Below are 20,325 nucleotides of genomic sequence, written 5' to 3' on the forward strand. Positions count from 1 at the left end.
TTCCCCCAATTCATTTTCCCGAAAAACCGCTCGCCCGTTTGTTGTTGTTTTGAACCCATATGATTTTCCGGCCTGCTTTTCCGCATTTGTATTAGTCCTTCCTGCCTGAGCTTGTGTTGGTGTCGGTCCTCGCCAGACAAACGCACTTTTCATCCTGATGATGATGCTGGTGTATCATGGGATCCCTTCCCTTTCCTTGCCCATTCGGTGGCCATTCTCCAGGGAGTCGGGGCCTTCTCCGTCGTCGGCGTTGTCACGGGGGGAGAGTTTTCTTTGTCAGAGTTTTCTTTTTCTTCACACCGTCGTCGTTGAAGTCGTCGTCCTTCTCAGAGGGGTTGGTTGGCGGAAGTTATTGTAGGAGATTATTGCTGTCGTTGTTAAGTGTTACACGCTTGTTCTCAACCCTTACACACCGGCTTGTGTCGTCAAGGGTTTATGCCGTGGGTGTGGAGGGGACTGGATGGAAATCAGAAATGGAAATAAATGTATCCGACTTGATACGTGTTCGACATTCGGAAAATGGTGGATGGATGCAGATTTTTTGGCATGGCGACCGAAATTGGTGGGGGAAGAGGCTTGCAGATTGGAATGGCCTCTCTTGGAAAGGGGAAAGGATTTGTTTTTTGCTGAATTTGATGTTTTTTGCCCCTTTTTTGGAAACGATGGGTGATTTTCTGAATGTGATAACGTATAATTTTATTTCTTTATTACGGGAAGAATCACTTGAAAACGTTGATGGAAAGGAATTTATACAATTTGTAGAATTCTTTACTTAAGCTTAGCTGAGTTGGTCTTGACCTAAAGTTGTTTGAAACTTGAATTAAGACCGAAATTTAAAAAAAATGTATCGATGTGAATTGATTTGTTTAAAAGTGTATGTTACATTCTAGTGGAGGCGAAAAAAATACAACTTTTTTTTAATAAAGAAATCTTTAAAAATGATCTAATGAAATACCAACACAACACGACAATTTTGAAGTTGATTTCATTAAATACTTAAGTGTTTTGTGCTCTCTGAACACACTCCTATTGACAGATTTGAATTTTAGTAAATTTCTTGTGGAATAATAAAGTTCTAAATTTTGGGTATAAATGCTATAATTCGTGCTAAGAAACCAGGCGCCTCCATGGTTTTGTTCTTAGAAAGAGAAATTCAATGGAGACGCTTGGTATCTTAGAATGATTTCAAGTCATTTGTACCCGAAATTTACAACTCTATTCTTTTGCAAGAAATTCTCTAAAATTTAATTCTGCCGATTTTAGCGTGTTCAGGGAGCTCCAATCTATTCTACCTTGACATCATCATAAAAAAAGTCTATACAACTTTAGGATGACTTTAAATAAATATCTTAAAGACTTGAAGCATCTAACCAACTAGATAAAATGTTGATTTTTTTCCTAAATTTTCACGGTTGGACATTTCAGTCTGTATTTTTCCGAATCAGGAAAAAGCAAAAGAATGCATCTCGTGAAAAATGACCCTTTCCAGTGGAAGGACATTAATCGTCCCTGCACATCCGGGGTGACAATCGTCGTTGTCATCGTCCTCGGATGCACTTTTTTTCGAGTTCGTCGTCGCGAATACATTTGTCTTTTCCAGTGCACCATTGCAGCTGCAGTGCAGCCAGCTTAATCGTCACTAATTAATTCGAACGACGAAATAGCTCGATTTCGCGAACCGTTCAATCTGGTCGATGTTTTCCCATTTATTGCCGCGCTGGTGGAAATCAAACATGAGTGTTTTTGTGCGTAACACAAAAAAAAACTGGAGAATTTTCCGATTCAGGTCACGGAACGACTGACTTTAAGAAGACACATTTGGAGTGTCCCCTACAAAAAAGGTCTCCAAAAGTGACTATTTCGCACTCCATTAATCGAAGGCAAACGAAACTCACGCACTCCTTGCTGTGTTGGTGATGTGTACAAAAAAACAAAAGTGTATTTGTTATACGAGAGGAAACACGGACTTTCCACCCAGCCAGCAGCTGCCGATGCATGACAACACACAATAAATTTGTCGAGTCGAGTTCCCCGGAAGTTCAAGTTCTGCCTTCGTTCTATTTCTTGAGGCGTCCAAGTCTTTGTCCCCTTTTTCGGGAAGGGATGAAAGGATGTTGTTGCTATGGATACCAGTGAGTTAGAGTTACCAAGTGTAAATTATTTGTCTTTTTTGAAATCTGAAAAAAAATCCTGATTTTTTTTCAGGCATCCCTAACAAGTTACAAGAACACAAAATCAAACTGCAAGGAAGGTTCCCCGCTGCCGCCATAATCCTGCCACTGATCCACCCTAATTTGGTCCCCACCCACCCCCTCTCTGTTCACCAAAACAACGAAGCAGCTCGCGCGTGTCCTCCGGAACGTGGCAAGCATCGAAATAACACAAATCGTCCCATAAGACGATTTTCTTTATGATTTCATGATTTCTAACCATTTTTAACCAGCGGCGCGCACCCAACGAAGAGGACGACCTTCGAAATTGTCTGCGTGTTGTCAAGGGGGAGTGGGACGGCTTATTGCGAAGGGAAAGATGCTCCCCTAAGATGCTGTGTCAGACAGTGTCTCGGTGTTCTTCTCCGGCTGTTGTTCGTAACTGAAGGTCCTGGAGCGGGAGACATGGTCTTGACTTTTGCTGGGTCTCTATACCTTTTCAGACTGAGAGCAACTTGTACCTTTATTGGCGAGAGCAGCCTTAACAAAGTGATGCAAGTGTGAGCAGAAGGTTATCATCGAGGGGCTAAAGGATGGTTAACTGAAGGTCGCGAGCAAAATTTGTTACAAACTGTAGTTTTATTTTTTAGAATTCTTGTCAAACATACTTGGCAAAAACAAACAAGAATCACTTAAAACCTATTTGTTGTAGAAATATTTTCCAAAATTCGATATTCAATGAGTTTGCTTTGAGTTTGTGAGTGGCGCATACGCTAGTAGTAGGCCATGCAAATAAGGAAGGATTTGGTGAGCAGTGAGCAACCAATCGCGTACCGGTTTGGAATTTGATTGCGAGCTTTTCATTTTTTTTTTTTGAATTAAATATACTTTATTGAATCTTTCTTATAATAATTACATTTGGTTTACATAATAAGTGGTCAGCTGTGCCTCTTCAGCTTTAGTTTGCTTTTCGTGATTTAAACACTGTTCATTTTCGTAACTTTAAAAGTACATGATTTATCATTTTTGTAACACTAGGTACAATTAGGAAAAAAAATGTTAAGAAAACATAACCTAACCTAAAAAATATAACATTTTTCCCTGAATTTCAAAAGCTTTTCATTTTAAATTTGATATATCCAAAGATTCTGATTTTGACCCTCAGCAAACGTCAAATGAACACAAATTGCTGCCGGATCTTTTTCCGGATCGGAAAAGATCCGGCAGCAATTTTGTTTGGTTTGACGTTTGCGGAGGGTACCAAAAAAAGGTAAACAAATCCCTTCGTGCATCGACCAATAGCTTCACCCAGCGAAACTTCGTGAATTTCTTTGCCTACTCCGTCCGTCGACACGAGCCATAAACGAATATGTTCAGAGAGGAGAGAATCTAAAACATACCAGCTCTGCGCTCTTTTGGTCTGCGCTAACACAGTTTGCCGTGGATTTGTATTTGGCAAGGTGAAAATTGCTTTCAAATGTGTCTTTGATGTTGTGTTACCTACAAAATTGCAAAACAGTTTTGATAACATTGATTTTAAGCAGTTTAAGTAGATCAAAACAAAGCCGACAGCTGACTATTTTGAGTCAGCTTTGAGCGTTAGAACGCCAACGGTCTCTCTATGCCATTCGCTGTAATACTTGATTGGAGTGAGAGGGAGAGCATGGAGAGCGTATTCAGTAGCGATTGGTGTGGAAGTGACAAACGGTAGGAAACGGTCAGAGCAGTTTTTCGTCGCGTTCGATTTGTGATCGCGAGTGAATGAGTCTTAAAATTGCTCGCGTTTGCGTAAAACATTATCAATTCCAACTCTCTTAGATACATTCGAAAGGTCTTTTGAAGCACTTCAAATTGAGCCATAGACATCCAGGATTGGTTTAAATTTTTCTCATAGCTTTTGCAAATTACTGTTAAAATTATTATTTTTTTTTTTTCAAACCTTAATATCTTTTTGCAACAGCCTCCAACACCCATACTCCCATAGGTCAAAAGTTAGGGAATTTCACGGACTATAAGCTTACGGTATTAACTTTTTGGCCAATCGCAGTTTTTCTCATAGTTTTTCGATTTTTCTGAATCAAAAATTTTACAACGTTAGTTTTTGCCCTGTAGGCTTCCATAGCGGCACTTTTTGGTCACAATTTTGTCATATTTGGAATCCTCGGAAAATTTCACGTTAGTTGGTATGACTTTACATTGACATATCTTTCAATTTCATGAAGTTTGATATGTCGGATGATAGGGTTTCTCTCATATTCCGAGAGTGTCCCCAAGGGGCCACCGGTAACCGGTTCCAAATTGGCCAGGATGGGTCAACGAACAACGGCATGACCGTAGATTGACATATCTTTCAATTTCATGAAGTTTGATACGTCGGATGATAGGGTTTCTCTCATATTCCGGAAGTGTCCCCAAGGGGCCATCGGTAACCGGTTCCAGATTGGTCAGAAAGGGTCAGCGAACAATTGCATGACCGTAAATTGACATATCTTTCAATTTCATGAAGATTGATATGTCGGATGATAGGGTTTACCTCATATTCCGGAAGTGTCCTCAAGGCGCCACCGGTAACCGGTTCCAGATTGGCCAGGATGGCTCAGCGATTAACGACATTACCAAAGATGGATATATCTTTCAATTTCATGAAGTTTGATATGCAACTTGATGGGTTTTTAACAAAAAAAATCAAATTGGCCGTTCATCGGGTACCCGGGAACCGGTTCCAGGTTACCCGGAAGTGGCCACTAACACTCCAGAGTGGTTCTGGCAATCGTGTATTGTGTTTTTAGTAAGTTTTATGGATCAATTTCAACTATCATGAGAGTATTGGTATCACATATACGTGAAAAACAGTAAAATAAGAACTTTTTGGATGTTCCGGATTTCCGGAACCGGTAGGTCACCTGGCCGTGATATTAATATTTGTGGTTAAAGTACAGGTAATCATATATTAGATTAGAACGGATACTAACGATTCCAAAAATTGCTTGATTTTGAATCATAAATATGATGAAATCTTAAAACCAATATTTCCCAAATACATTTGCCGACCCCTCGTCATGCCAGCAATATCTCAGCAAAAGGCAACGACACGGAAGTAAGACGATCGAATAAATTTAATTTCATTTAATTTTCCTCGGCTTGTTTTGAGTTGTGGAAAAGTTAAGACTGAGGATAATATTTATGTCCTCACCAGACTCTCAGTACCAAAGCAAGGTTGTTCTAGCCGAGGACAGCATCTTAAAGTTTCTTGCAAGTAATCGCCTCTGAACCAATTCCGATCATCCCCTCCAGCTTAGTGCCATATAATCACCATTATATGCGACTATTACAACATCCCATATCGTCAGACTGTGTCGCACATAATGGCGTCGTTTTGCCTCCGCTTACTTCCAGAGGGGGTGACCAAAAGTTTCGCCTTTCAAGATGTGAAAAGTTTTCTCCACCAAGATTTATTTCTTTGCTAAATTAGCCTTTACGCACGTTCCCAATCGTGACCAGCGGAACCAACTGTCCCCAAGTAAACCGTCACTTTGAGGAAACCACGTGCTGCCTTGAACTCGCACACGCACTGTCTTCCACCCCCAAAAAAAACAACAAGAGGAAAACGAAAACAAATAAAAGTATGTTTTCCTCGCCATTTAACAAAATGTTTTCGGTATTGGCTTTTCGCTGGGCAAGCTTTCCTTTTGTTTTCCCCCCTTTTTTGGGGGGCTGTTTTATTGCTTTAAGACTTGACCTTTTTTTCGGGGCCGCGCGAGCGACGATTTTCCCGCCAAAAGTTTAAGACGCAGCGCAAAATGAAGAAATCAATACCCCGAAACGGGACCATTTCGGGGGCGCCCTGCGATGATTGAACTAGGAGATTTTTCCACCAGGAAAATCTATTCCTCTGAAATAGCAAAATCTTCAAGAGGCGTGAAAATGGAATCGATTGAAGGGTCAAATGTTGCCTAGCAAAAAAAAAAGTTAAGGATCGACAGACGAAGGTCGTTTCTGGAAATGGGAGAAGGATGCCAATAATAAATATCGATCTATACGACTTTACGACTTTAATAAATACGCACGCTTCGACAGCTACCAAGAATCTCGGGGTATTGATTTTGGGCGGCCGAAATCAGGTTAATATCAGGCAGCAACTTGTGAACGAGCTATCATAGTCACTAATCAGGTCCCTTCGTAATTGACATTAATTTGGCAGTTGACTGTCGAAACGATGCTGGTGATGTGGTTGGTTTAATTTGAACGATTTGTTACAGTTAATTTAGCCTGTTCTTAGATGGAGAGATATTGCAAAATAACTTTGAAGTGACAATTTAAGTTATACCTTTACGACTTAAGTAAAATTTTAATAAATTTTGAATCTTGACAATGAAAATTCAAGCCATCCAAAATACCCTCAACCTTAATCACCGCTAATCTGTAAAAACTGCTCGTAAGCACCGCTAAACCGCGAGCACAAAAGTAGCTTTAATTCAATTAGTGACTGTCGGAACATTTCATTTCGCGCCAATTTGCCCGAAATTCTTCACAAAACGACGACGACGATGACGACGGCTTTAGGCTAAAAGTGCTAATAAAACGTAACTGCGTTTAGCACGCGAACCGTGCGCGACGAACTCCGTCGACATCCGCCGAAATCCAAGAGGTAGGTTGGGGATGATGATGATGATGGGGTGATGGCATAGACATTAGTCGCGTGAAAAACATGGTTTGAGATGTGTACGCACAAACCCCTTTTTTTCGCGAGGGGAAGTGTGAAAAGTCGCACTTGGAAGACAGCGAAGTTTGTCGGCAAACATAATATTCTGTATATATTCTGAAGGAAGTTTTTAAACTCCAATTTTATTTTATTTGAGGGCGTAATATTGAATGTTTGACCCTTTTGAAATGTTAGCCTTGATTTGATAATTTTGAAAATATTGATTTCGAAAAGATCGGAAAATTTCACGAATGTTTCATATTTTAACATTGAAAATCGGACCATTAGTTGCTGAGATATCGACATTAAAAAATGGTGGGTTGTTTGGGTGAGACTTAGAAAACATCAATTTTCCTATTTTTAAACCTTTGCATGGCAATATCTCAGCAACTAAAAGTCGTATCAACAAAGTTCAAAAAAGCAAAATATAGAGAATTTTCTCAGCTCTTCAAAAATATTTTTTTCAAAAGTGGGCAAACATGTGCACTAATTTAAAAAAAATGAAAAACTGCGACTATTTTCAAAAAAAGTTACCTAAAAATGGCTAAAACTTGAAAACGGTACACTTTAACAAATTTTTACTTAAGTACTTTTTGTTTTCAAATTTGACATCGAAAAATGAAGTTAAAATTTTTTGCGACCAATATTTCGATTTTTTTAAAATCTGTATTGATTCAAAAATTAATAACTCGGTCAAGGATTTTTTGCACAACCTGGAAATTTCTGAAAAGTTGGCATTTAATGTCCCTTAAAACATATCGAAAAATAAAAAAAAATAGTTTATTTTTGCAAATCAAGTTTTAGGCCGATGCAAATATTTAAAAAAAGTTTTTGTCCCTCGGCCCTGGCCGAGGTCAAGGGGGGGGGCAAAAAAATAAAAAAATATAAAAATTTAAATAACAAGCCATAGTCTTCACATTTAAATGAAAAAAGTGTTTTAAAATGCATTTTACACTAGTTCAGTTGTTTTGCAATCATTAGTTTTCAAAAAATCTAAGATCTGACAAAAACAAAAATTGTATCGAAAAAAGGTGCAGGTGGTTATGTTCTACATGACCAATAAGACAAAGAACTTTGTACAAAACTCTAAAAAATCATTCTATTGTTATTTATATTTTTTAATTCTTTGCCAATTTATTTAATCCTTAATAATTAATACTAATTTAATGTCTTCAATCATTGACATCTCTGTGAAAATAAATTGCCAGAAAACGAAACTATTGCCAAAACAAGTATGGTTCGGAAAATGTCTATCCCCTTCCTCCCCCCCCCAGAAAAAACGGCATCCGGAAATCATGGACCTTACAACCACTATCGAAATGGCAAATTTCATGTCCAGTCTCAAAAACGACATTGCCCCAGGTCGCATGGTTCGATAAATGTCCCCGGTAGAACCTTCCCTCAGGGCAATGGCCAATCCTGTCAAAATGGCCATTTTCATTACCAGTATCAAAAACCATGAATTTTGATACCCATATTGCCCCAAGTCGCATGGTTCGATAAAAGTCCCCGGTTGAACCTTCCCTCAGGGCAATGGCCACTCCGGGTGTGGCCAATCCTGTCAAAATGGCCATTTTCATTACCAGTATCAAAAACCATGAATTTTGATACCCATATTGCCCCAAGTCGCATGGTTCGATAAATGTCCCCCCGGTAGAACCTTCCCCAGAGCACTGGCCACTCCGGGTGTGGCCAAAATCCTACCAGATTGGTCCCAACCCCATTGCCCTAAATCATTCTGGTTTTCGGGTGACCGTCCAACAATCTTTATAAGAACAGAATTCCTCCCAAGTTGGTGCACAACCTGTGTCTATCAATGTGTGGATGTGTGTGTCTGAGCAATAAAATTACCACCGTGGATCCGTCTTTGACGAAACCTCGTAAGGTACTGAAATTTTCTGAGGCTATCTGTTAGCTTAAATAGTTCGCATGAAATGTGGCAACAGTGGTGCAACATTCTCGCGTGACAGTTCCACGAAAGCAGGAGGCAAGGCAAAATTTGTAAAGTGCTCTCAGCCAATCAGCAGCCGGGATTTTTCCTGCATTCATTTTTTATTTTCATCTTAACTTTTGAATACTTTAACAAAGTTTTATCAACTTTGTGAGGTAGTCTACTTGCAATTTAAGACTTCCCCTTTCGTTTGGTGGATAAAGCATGCAGATTGCTTGAATTGGGTGGAAGATATAAGCGTTCAAACAATTACAGAAATCGTTACACTTTCGCTTCGCGAAATTTTGGATTGACACCCGTAGACAGTGCCCTTAGGACAAAGTTCTTTGTCAAAAAAGATTTTGCATCGAAAATTTTCAAAAAATCATAATTTTTTTTAATAAACCCGAACATGCTAAAAATGATTTTAAACGCAGAAGAATGTATTTTAATTTGATTTCAGCTGGTTGCACTTGAATTTTCATTGAAATTTTGAAGTTTATTGTAAAAATATTTTTTTTGCCCCCTGATTTTTCGGGCCAATTTTGAAGGGGGGGGTGGCAAAAACTTTTAAAAATATTTGTACCAGCCTTAGTGACAAAAAGATAAATTAAAAATCACCCCTTTTTTTACTGTGTATCATTCAAATTCAGTGTAGTTTTTATCCACACCCAAAACTTTGCCGAAGACACGAAATCGATCAAAAATTTCCTTCAAAAGATAAATTTTTGAATTTTCATAAATCATTTTTGTATGGACAGCTGCCAAATTTGTATGGAAAATAATATGGTCAAACTAATGATGCAAAATGGCTTCTTTGGGCATACCGAAGGCACCAAAAAAGTTTCAGCCTGATTAAAAAATACAAAAAAATCGAATGACCGAAATCTGAGAGATAATAAAAATGCTGAAAAGTTTGTTTCGAGTTTGTATGAATTTAGGAAAGAAGTGCTGAAAAGTTGAACTTTTCGCCTCTCAAATGAGTGCCATAATAATCTTTTCAACACTATTGTTGTTGGTGGCAGGAAAAGTAAGTATTTTCGAAACGAAATTAAAAAACTTCAGTTTTAAATTGTTATTATCTTTCAGATATTTTTAATTCAAATATTCATATACAGTTTTGTGTAATTTTGGTTTATTAAATCTTAGTCACATTTTACCCATTAGAAAAAAATGTGCGTAAAAACCCTAACCTAACCTCATTCCTCCTCCAAATTCCCCGTCAGTCATCACACCTTTTCTCCCCCAAGATTCCGGAATTATTCGACAAAATTCGCTTTGTTTGTTTATTTGATGTGCGTGTGGTAGCACCACCACCACCACCACCCAAACATCCCTGAAACATCCGTCGTCGGAACAAAAACAAGGTCTCCCCAAGTCCCAACAGCATGGCAGTCGAATCCCAAAGCCACCCTCCTTCTCCGACCATCATCAACCGTCATCGCCATCCCAATCCCTCCTCAAGAACTGTTTCTTACGACAGCATCCTACGTAAGAACACAAAAAAGACGAAGACGACGACGCGTCTAGGCGTCACATCTCATTGACCGTTGAAAGGTAGGGGGAGATTCTTCTTACTTTGCAGTTTTTCCCTTGTTGTTACGCATCACCACCCACGCAACAACACCAATACAAAGACGCTTCTCGAAAGAAGCAAAACGGGGGTTGATTTAAAACCTACCCCCTTTATCAGCCACCGCCACCGACCGAGACCGGTCATGGGTTCGATTCTTGCTTTTTACAGACAAAACAGAAAAAAACGGATCATCGTGCGAAGCAGGTCGTGTGCGTACACAAAAGCAATCATCGGCTCGCTCGCTCACCAACACATTGAAACGCAAGGACACGCACTTTTTTTTGGCGAGAAGAATCGGATTGTGGTGGACACGTGGAAGGGGAGGGGGTGGCCTCACCCCACGTGACGAAAGCATCATCAAGATGTTATCGTTTTTGGGGGACACGACGCGTTTGTTTGTTGTCGGTTTGGTTTTTGTGTATGTATTGGCGGAAACCGGCCATTTTTCTTCCCGCTCCATGGCGTTTTTGTCGGGCAACCCCGGCTGATAAGAAAGTGGAAACTTATGTGCTTGTTATGGGCATAAACACGATTGAGGGAGAATTTTGCTGTTTCCGAAGAATCGGTGTTGAATTTTTCTTTTTGGAATCTTTACACTAAATCTCAGCGAAATTTAGCTTATTTTAAAGGTGTTTTTTTGTTTGTGTTTGTTTTTTTTTGTTTGTTTGTGTTTGTTTGTTTGTGTTTGATGGGGGGAGAGGGTCGAAAATCCGTTAGTTGCGTTACGTAATAAAATAACGCTCCCTTACAGTAGTTGTTCGGTAACCGTGCGATAAACGTCAAAAAACAATAATAAAGTAAAATTTCAAGGGATCAGTGGTTGTAAAACTTATACGGTGAAAAAATAACGTTTAATATTGGATTTTTGGACAGAAAAAAATGCATGCTCAATGAGTCCCAGTTATTTAGCCGCAATAAGTTCTCGGTTATCGAACTAGCACTGTTGGGGGTCATCCATAAACCACCTTCAAATTTTGTTTTTTATTTCTTGTTTTATTTTAAACTCAAGTTTGATCTAAAAATTTACACCATATGACACAATTTACTCGATCAAGTGCCCGTCTCCCATTAATCATATCTCATTTCAAATTGAGCGATTAATCACAATCACGCAACCCTCTTCAGCCGCGTCGTTTGTGACAATCCGACAAACTGCACCACACTAGACAGTATGTCACTTAATTTTGCATCATCCCACAAGCCACTCCAGGCAATAATCCCGGCACGCTCGACAGGTTAGGGCGAGAAGTGGTCCTTAAAAACCCTCAAGTACCGCAAGTTCTAAAAACTGTACTAAAAATCATCGCGCTTCGCGCGTAAACCGGAAGTGTTTACGCAATTTCACACTTCATCAAGCTGTCAGTGGCGGGATCGCGGTAGCGGAAGCTAACCTCAAGAACCATCTTTCTATTGACGCCACTTTTTTTTCTTTTTACGTCCTTCTGTAATAAGACGCCCCTAATTTGTATCCAAACATAAACGGTGTTTACGAGTCTTGCGTTTCGGGAAGCAGCCTACTCTGACCCTTGGGAAGACCACGTGTTTGACGCTGCGTGAAGATGTTGCATTTTCGGTTGCAGGCGTCAACAATTCTCGGAATGTTCAATATTTGGACATGTTTCGGGGTTCGTCTTTCCTGCAGAAGACAACGGCGACAAATTAGTACCAAATTTTTGGTTTCGCGGAACCCAACGTGACTAATTTGTGAGAGCTATCCGTCACAAAAAGTAAGTGCGGTTAGGGTTGCTCGAGGGGCCACTTCTGGCTAGAGGGCCATTATTCAAATTTAGTCGTGCTGGTTGTTTTGTGTGCGAATCGCTCAAGAAGGTCCACTTTTGGGTAATGGTTCTGGTATTCTTTTCTGTAAAAGGGGGAAAACGTAAAAGTCACCGACTGTATTATCGTGTTAGGGAGGGAACGACCTGCGTGTTATACCGGCAGCATCCCTATATTTCTGGTCCGACTTGGGCAAGTCGTGTGATATATTTGATACTTTTTTTCTCGTTTCTTTCATACATGTAACGTACATTAAGCGCCGACAGTTGGAAAACATGACCTGTTGTGAGCGAGCAGGACCCTCGTTTGGTAACATTAAAAAAGAATCCCCCGTTGTTTCGAGCCCTCGACGTAGGAAAAAAAACAACAAACACACGCAAGTAATTGAGAAGTCCCTTCAATTACGGCGCGCTCAGAAGGAGGCCCATCATGATGATTTCCGAGCCCGGTATGACACGAAATAAATATGTTAATTTTCGGAGCATATTTCCTTCCGTTTCTTTTTTGTTACGGCGTCCCCGGCGTAATTTATTGGCTCGATTAGTTTCACGTGGCGAGAAGTGAGCTTATTTATTGGCTCTTGAAATGTCACCTTGTTTATTTATACTACGGGCATAATTAAACTGTTAAGGTGCGAGGTAATTGCTGGATGTCTTACAGATGCGAGTTTAACGTCTGATTCTCAGGTTTCCAACAGCGAAGAACATAACTCAAACCTCGACCCTGAGCATCTCGGGAAAACCGTTGAAAATCTGACAGCTACCCCTGCGACTGACCTTCAGCGAACCTCAACCGAAACCTAATCCAACCGCAACTCGCGCGACAGATGAGCTCTCCAGATTACCCCAGTTTCGAGAGCGCATCCTCTTCAGCAAAAACGCTCATCTGTTCGCCGAAATCCGATACCTGGCGCTTGCGCCTCGTTCCAGAAATTAGCATCACTCCCTGCAACTGCAGCGGACAAGTGCTAAACTAATTATCTCCCCTATTCATAACAAATACCCCTCGGCGGGTGGTACTGATGCAACTTCTCGAGAGTAAACACTTCAGTCCCGCAAAAAAAACACACTTCACTCACCCCAGGACATCGAGGATCGCTTCACCCACTCCGAGCAGCTTCGCCTAGTGCATATGTGGTTAGGATTTAGTTTCACTTTCGCCCAACAGAAATCCAACAGATGTTTGCCTCCGGCCAAATCACATATTAAATAGACACTCAGCGGGTTACCGAATGGGTGCCGGATGCTGGTATCTTCCCGAAACTTGGTGGACCAAGGCGAAAAACGACCAGAAGTTATTAATAAATAAAAACAGTACAGAAATAATAAAATATTTACAAAGGAACTCGTAATTGAGTTGATATGTATAACAGGTTCGGCGAGGCACACTTTTTTTTGGCAAACTGGCGAGGGGTTCCGGGAGGAAGTATCACTATCCTAGGGGTGCGATTCCAAAGGACCATCAATCATTAGCACCGGCAGCACCAGTAGCCGCGAGGGTTGAAAAGTGGGCTTTCTGTTTATGCTACGCCGTAATCAGGTTCCACTTGTACCGTCGAACGGGCGGGGTGGGGGTGATTGAATGGTAAAAAATCTGTTACGATTTTGCCGGCGTTTCTCAGCTGTTGTTCTATTTTCCGATGATGATCTGTCCGGAATTTGCGTAACCCGGTGCCCCGGTAATAGGGCCTCCCAGTGGGACTGTTGGCACGGTGCAGCACACGCCGACGAATTGTGATCATATTTCTTGAAAGCTTGAAATGATTCCACTTACCAAACCGCACCGCCATCACCGCTGCTTTGTTTACATCCTAATTGTCAAACGCCGCGCGCGCCCCAGTGGGTGCAATACGGCGCGCTCACCGCACGCTTTGATCTATTCACTCACTCTCGGGTGCAACTACCACAGACCCGTTGTAAAGATACACCTTAATGGTCTACGTGGGGATAGAGTTGTTCTGCTCTAAACGGGGTGTAGAATCACAGGAACTTTAGCGCACCACCGTGGTATTACATGTGCGCGCGATGACATTTTTTACAATACCCTCGAGAGCGACCGAGCGAGCTCGTAAAGTTTAACCACCGCTGATTTCTGGCTCGTTTGTTTACATTCTTCCTCTCTCCGCTCTGTCTCGTTTCAGATTTTTCCTTAAATTTTTCCTCAAGTGTAACCAGAACTGCTTAAAGAATGCCGGCAATCCGCGCGACATGCGACGATTTCAAGTGAGTATTAATCGCCATCTTTTTTACAGCGGGAAGGGGGTAAGCTGACTCCCATTTAGTGGCGGTGGGTAATTTGTTAAAAATGTTTACCCACTCCTTTCGCTCGTGTTTGTCTCCGTTGGCGACTGAATCAACATCAAAGAAGAACCAACCAATACGGAGAACGGAGGAGGCAAAAGACAAGCGACATAAATTAAAAGTGCACGGGAGTCGGGAACTTGCCGAGTTAACAGTTTTTATTTGGAAAATGCAATAAATTTCCACAAACGCGACCTAAAATAGACCGCACGGCAACTGGTTAGGTTGGCTGTGTTTTTACTAGAAGTCGGTAAATTTAGCTGATGAAGGACTGAAAAGTAGAAACGTCACCGCCTACTTTACACTCGTGCCGCCGCCACTTCAAACCGGCTTAATAACGATGGCAATAAATTCCTCCATCTTTGCTCCGTCTCACTCTCTTTGCGGACCAGACTCTACTCTTGTTTGTCTACCTTCTTCGGACCGATCGTTCGCTCGGTTGGTTTTACATGTAGACCATAAATTAAAAGCTTGTTTCTCCCACTCCACCAACACCGATGTCGTCGATTCTCCATCTTTTGGGTTCTTCTTTGTCGCGTCGTCCTCCTCCTCATTGAGCTCTGCTCTTAATCCACCCGTCGATTCAATTAATTATATTCTTCTTCTCTCTCTTTTCGCTCCTACTTTCTCAACCCCCTCCCAAACCCGCTTTCTCCCTACTCTTCCCCATATATTGCAGGTAGTGATAGCGACCCAGGTCTCGGTGGACGGCCCGCTGCTCGCCATCTCGGACAACATGTTCGTGCACAACAACAGCAAGCACGGCCGCCGGGCGAAACGGCTCGATCCCGAAGGTACGGGAAGTTCTCCGTTGGCAATCTCGGGCCATCCGCTGGCCCCGGACAGTACGTACGACGGTCGGTTTCAAAATTCACCCTTTCTTTCTCTATACTTGCATTAGCGTTAAATTAGTAGCACTTTGATTTCGATTTTGGTTGACGTTTTGACAGTTGCTTACCTTCAGCGATGTAAACATTGGACGCAGCTAAAGGTAAGCAACTGTCAAACGCGGGGTTGCTCAAACCAAATTCAACCAAAATCGCCCAAATCAAAACTGATTGTGTAGAAACAAATCAGCGGTGTGAGCGTGTGAGCTTTAGTTTTTTTTTTCTTTCTTTCTTTCTTGATTGGCCCAGAAACGAAGAGACCGCGGTTCCGGGCGGAAAAGCGGAGTATTTGTGTGTTGAAGCTTTTCCGGTCGGAAGCGAAGCGTTTATCGTCGTTCGTACTATGGGAGATAGTAAGGAAGAAGTGGCGCGGCAGTCCCAGCAGACACATCGAGCAAAAGTAGTTGCCAAAGCGAACGAGTGGGAGCTCATTAAAAAGAAGTTGAATTGCAGGGATAAATCAAAAGTGCAATATTTGCACGCTGACTGCACTTGAAAAAGTCAATAGAGCGAAGCGTTTTCTTGCAAATGATGTCTTTGTCGGTTGAATGAGCAAGTTTTTGAGATAAATCATCAAATTTGAATATTGAAATTGAACCAAAACTACAAGCTAAATCTCTGATAAAGCGATTAAACCTAACACATCGCTACATCTCTCAATTTCAAACCAAAAAAAGTGCCAAAAGCAATTTTCTACCTTTTTTCTCGAAATCCTCCAATTTAAAACTTCACATCGTCCCGCAAACGTATCGTGTGTTCTCACTCAATTAAATTTTCACCACAGGCGCGCGCGTGTCGTTCTACAAAACATTTCACGCCTGCATGTATGCATGAGGTAGAACTCTATCATACAACCGCGTTCTTCCGGTAGCATAGTTTGCGGCGTTATATCGCGGCGCCATCTCGCCGCGGTTAGCGGAATCAACACGTGGTTGAATTTTTAATTCAGTTTCAAGCGCGGAATTCCATTCCATTTTTTATGCTACAAAATTGACTTTAAGGCACGTCCTCGAATTAAGTCCCCACTAATAGAGCCCTCAAATTGAGCGCTTCGTACGCTGTAGGTCTACGGCTCAATGACTCTCGATGTGTCTGGTGCTGCTGCTGTTGCTGCGGTCGTAGCTATGATTCCTATAATCGGATTATGTCAACCATCACCGCAGGAAGCTCGAAGCAGAAAATAAATCCTTGTTCCGCTCTTTTTTTTTGTCTGACTTTGGTTCTGGTTCTGGTTTTGCAGGCATCTATCCCCCGCTACCCATGGCAACGCCCTGCATCAAGGCGATCTCGCCGAGCGAAGGCTGGACCACGGGCGGCGCGCAGGTCATCATCGTCGGCGACAACTTCTTCGACGGGCTACAGGTGGTCTTCGGGACGATGCTGGTGTGGAGTGAGGTAAGACAGAGAGCACTTTGATTTCAATTTCAGTTGAATGCCAATACGTTTGACAGTTGCTTACCTTTAACATTGTAAACATTGATGCCGCAAAGTTGGCAAACTCGGGGTGGCTCAAACAAAATTTTACCAAAATTGAGCATTTTTTACAGAAAAAAGCAGATTTCCGTTGAATTTTCAGGAAATCTTTGCTTCTAAAATAGCCCTAAAAGTTTCCTTTCCGTCATTACAGTTGATAACATCGCACGCGATACGGGTCCAAACGCCGCCGCGGCACATACCCGGTGTGGTCGAGGTTACGCTGTCCTACAAGAGCAAACAGTTCTGCAAGGGATCGCCGGGCCGGTTTGTCTATGTCTGTAAGTTCCACACGTCCAAGTTTCTCCCAGTAAACTTCCCGAAACTAGACCAGATTCTGACCGCTTCTTCCCTCCACAGCTCTAAGTGAACCCACCATCGACTACGGTTTCCAGCGACTTCAAAAGCTAATCCCGCGACATCCGGGCGATCCGGACAAGCTCCCAAAGGAGATCATCCTGAAGCGAGCCGCCGACCTGGCCGAGGCGCTCTACTCGATGCCCCGATCGCCGAACGGTTCCTCCGGCTTCAACTCGTACAGTGGCCAGCTGGCGGTCAGCGTCCAGGACGGCACGGGCCAGTGGGCGGAAGGTACTTGAAACCTCATTTTTGTTTAAATTAACAATTCAAACTTTAAATTTTAAAAACAGCCGACGAGTACACCCGGGCCCAGAGCAGCAGCGTGAGTCCCCGGGGAGGGTACTGCAGCAGTGCGTCGACGCCGCACTCGTCCGGCGGGGGGTCGTACGGCAGCAGCAACGGGTACGCGACCGCGTCCAACATGAGCGGGCTCACGTCCTCGCCGGCCAGTGTCTTCAACTCTTCGTCGAGTGAGTACCAAGTTCATAAATGTTTAGTTATTTAAAAAAATCTATGTGTTAATATTTGTCATATTTGTGGGATTTTCTCTAAAAAAGACGAAAAGTTTTTTCAAGATTTTTCCTTACAATTTCTCAACAAGCATCACAAGTTTTTTTTAAATACGTTTTTTCATGTTTTTTCTTCCGTTTTTATTCATAAATTAAAAATTAGTTAACAGATTTTGAACTTTAATGTCAGTAACTGCTGGTTTTTTTTTATCAGAGTCTGTTAGACTTTGGCTTCCTTAAACTTTTCCAATCAACAAAATAAGGTTTGGTTCATTTCCGACCTAAAAATATTAGTTCAAATAGAGATGGCTTCAAATTCCTTTTGTTTATACAGAGAGTATAAAATTTCCCAAAAAAAATTACTTCCAAAATAGAACCAATATTTTTTTACGTCTTAAAAAATTTCACTAAGCAACGTAATTTAAAACTTTATGAACAAAATATTGCAAAAACAAAAATTTTACGTATTCTTTCAAAACTACGTAGTTTTGTGAAAATTTTTAGTATTCAAAAAAATATTATTTTCGAAAAAGTTTTTTTTCGCAATTATCGTGAATATTCATACCTTTCGAAAATAGATAATGAATTTTTTTTTAAAGTACCGTCAGTGGGGGTGACATTGGGTCTGGGGGGTGAGATTGGGTCAAAGTGATTTTTAACGGATTTTACAATTTTTCAGGTTATTCTCAATGAAACTGAATTCTGTTAACATTCCAACGCCCAAGGCTCCAAAAAAGTTGGAACGGTAACTTCAACTCGCTGGTTCTCGGGCATAACTCACCCAATCAAGACGATTCTTTTTTCCAGTGATTTGTTAGGATGTCTAGATGATCCTAGAACTTTGCCGAACTCAATTTGATCAAATCTGTAATTTTTGCGATCAAAAACATCGTTCCAACTTTTTTTTTCGCGTGTAAAAAAAAATTCGCCAAAAATTCCGCGGAGGCAGTCTTTTTGAAAAAGTTGGAACGATGTTTTTGGTCGCAAAAATTACAGATTTGATCAAATTGAATTCTGCAAAGTTCTAGGATCATCTAGACATCCTAACAAATCACTAGAAAAAAGAATCGTCTTGATTGGTTGAGTTATGCCCGAGAACCAGCGAGTTGAAGTTACCGTTCCAACTTTTTTGGGAGGCTTGGGCGTCTGTATAAGTTGGACATGCGTTGGGCGTTCCAGTGTTAAGATGACTTCGCTGAAAAAATCTGGTTCCTAGAACAAATCCTGTTATTTTGGCAGATGTCTAAAGTTGGGGTACGTTTTTGGTCAAAAATTACCTCTCGAAAAATCCTTTTTCAAATATTTTTGTAAGAATTGCTCGAAAACTACCCAAATGTTTGAAAATCTCCACTTCAAACATTGTAGCGTGTCAATACGATTCCCTCGAACAAGAAACGCTGTTGGATGACTTGTTTTTACCATATCGTTGTATTTGAGCATCATTTTAGTTTCATTTGACCCAATGTCACCCCCCTAAGCGGTGAGATTGGGTCAATTTTCAAACTATTGGCATTTAAGGTAGTGTTCATCAAAATCCACTATATTTTGGGAAAATGTTAGTAAACTATCTAAGAACAAATCTACGTTGAATGATTTTCGATGTTATTTAAATTGTTTTTGTTATTAAGAAATTTCGAGAGGTGTATCGTTTTTTGACCCATAGTCACCCCCACTGACGGTATTCTTTCATTTCATTTCATTTATTTGGTTGCTTTAACAAATACATTGGCGCAGTTGTTATCCTGAGCTGAGATATGGACTACCTTTCAACAGCTGATTTGTTATCAATGGGGAGAGAGTTTACTCTTACTAAGAAGAACGACGAATTGGACAGAGAAGGAATAAATTTGCAAAAATAACCTTCGAAATAGCTTAAAAAAAATGTTCTGAAATTTCACAAAACTACAAATTTATTTAAAGTTTTTGTTTTCGGCCTGAGTCGAGGGACAAAAACTTTGAAAAATATTTGCATCGACCTAAATATTTTTTTCTTTTTTTTAAATTTGTAAGTATGTGAATTTTTTTTGGTATTTCCAAAAAAATTATTATTAAAAACTCTCAATGATTTGATACCCGTATTGAAATAACTATTATTATTATTAGTTTTATTAAAAACACTTTACCATTGCAATGGCATTCGTGTCGTTGAAATAACTATAATGCTGAGATTTTTTTTTCTTAAAAAACGTAGTTTCGTGAAAATCTAGATTTTTTTTTTAAATTATTGTTTTCGAAAGGTATAAAAAATCATTGCAAAAAAAGAAAAAAAAACTTTTTTGAAAAGTTATAATATTTTGAAAAAAATATTATTTTCGGATGGTATGTAAAATCACAATCATTTGATACCCATATTGCAAAAAAAATGCTTTATCGAAAATTCGTGGTTTTGTAAAAATTTTGAGTATTTATAAAAAAATTGGAATATTTTTTCATATTTTATTTTTTTTTTTGAAGGTATGAAAAATTACTATCATTGTACAAAACAAAAACTTTATCGAAAATTCCTAGTTTTGCGAAAATTTTGAGTATTATCAGAAAAAAAAACAATTCAAACGTATGATAAACTCACAATCAGTCGTAGTTTTGAATATACGTAATTTTATGAAAATTTTCAGTATTTTAATATAAATATTTTTTTTCAAAATGTATGAAAAATTCCTAA

General features: G+C 40.4%; 1 protein-coding gene across 7 annotated transcripts in view; it reads left to right on the forward strand.

Moving 5' to 3' along the window:
- Positions 1-20,325, forward strand: part of LOC120416854 (transcription factor collier) — a 73,467-nt gene that overhangs the window by 49,585 nt on the left and 3,557 nt on the right. For 4 of the 7 annotated variants that reach the window (XM_039578747.2, XM_039578744.2, XM_039578746.2 and 1 more), the window contains exons 7-12: positions 14,275-14,356; positions 15,114-15,291; positions 16,562-16,716; positions 16,949-17,075; positions 17,155-17,385; positions 17,445-17,624. In XM_039578747.2, coding sequence (XP_039434681.1) covers positions 14,275-14,356; positions 15,114-15,291; positions 16,562-16,716; positions 16,949-17,075; positions 17,155-17,385; positions 17,445-17,624 — 953 coding nt within the window. The remainder of the gene's footprint in view (positions 1-14,274; positions 14,357-15,113; positions 15,292-16,561; positions 16,717-16,948; positions 17,076-17,154; positions 17,386-17,444; positions 17,625-20,325) is intronic. The other 3 variants (XM_039578749.2, XM_039578751.2, XM_039578748.2) reach the window with 1 other exon arrangement.

This window comes from Culex pipiens, chromosome 2 (genome assembly GCF_016801865.2).
Source record: "Culex pipiens pallens isolate TS chromosome 2, TS_CPP_V2, whole genome shotgun sequence".
NCBI classification, from domain to species: Eukaryota; Metazoa; Arthropoda; class Insecta; order Diptera; family Culicidae; genus Culex; species Culex pipiens.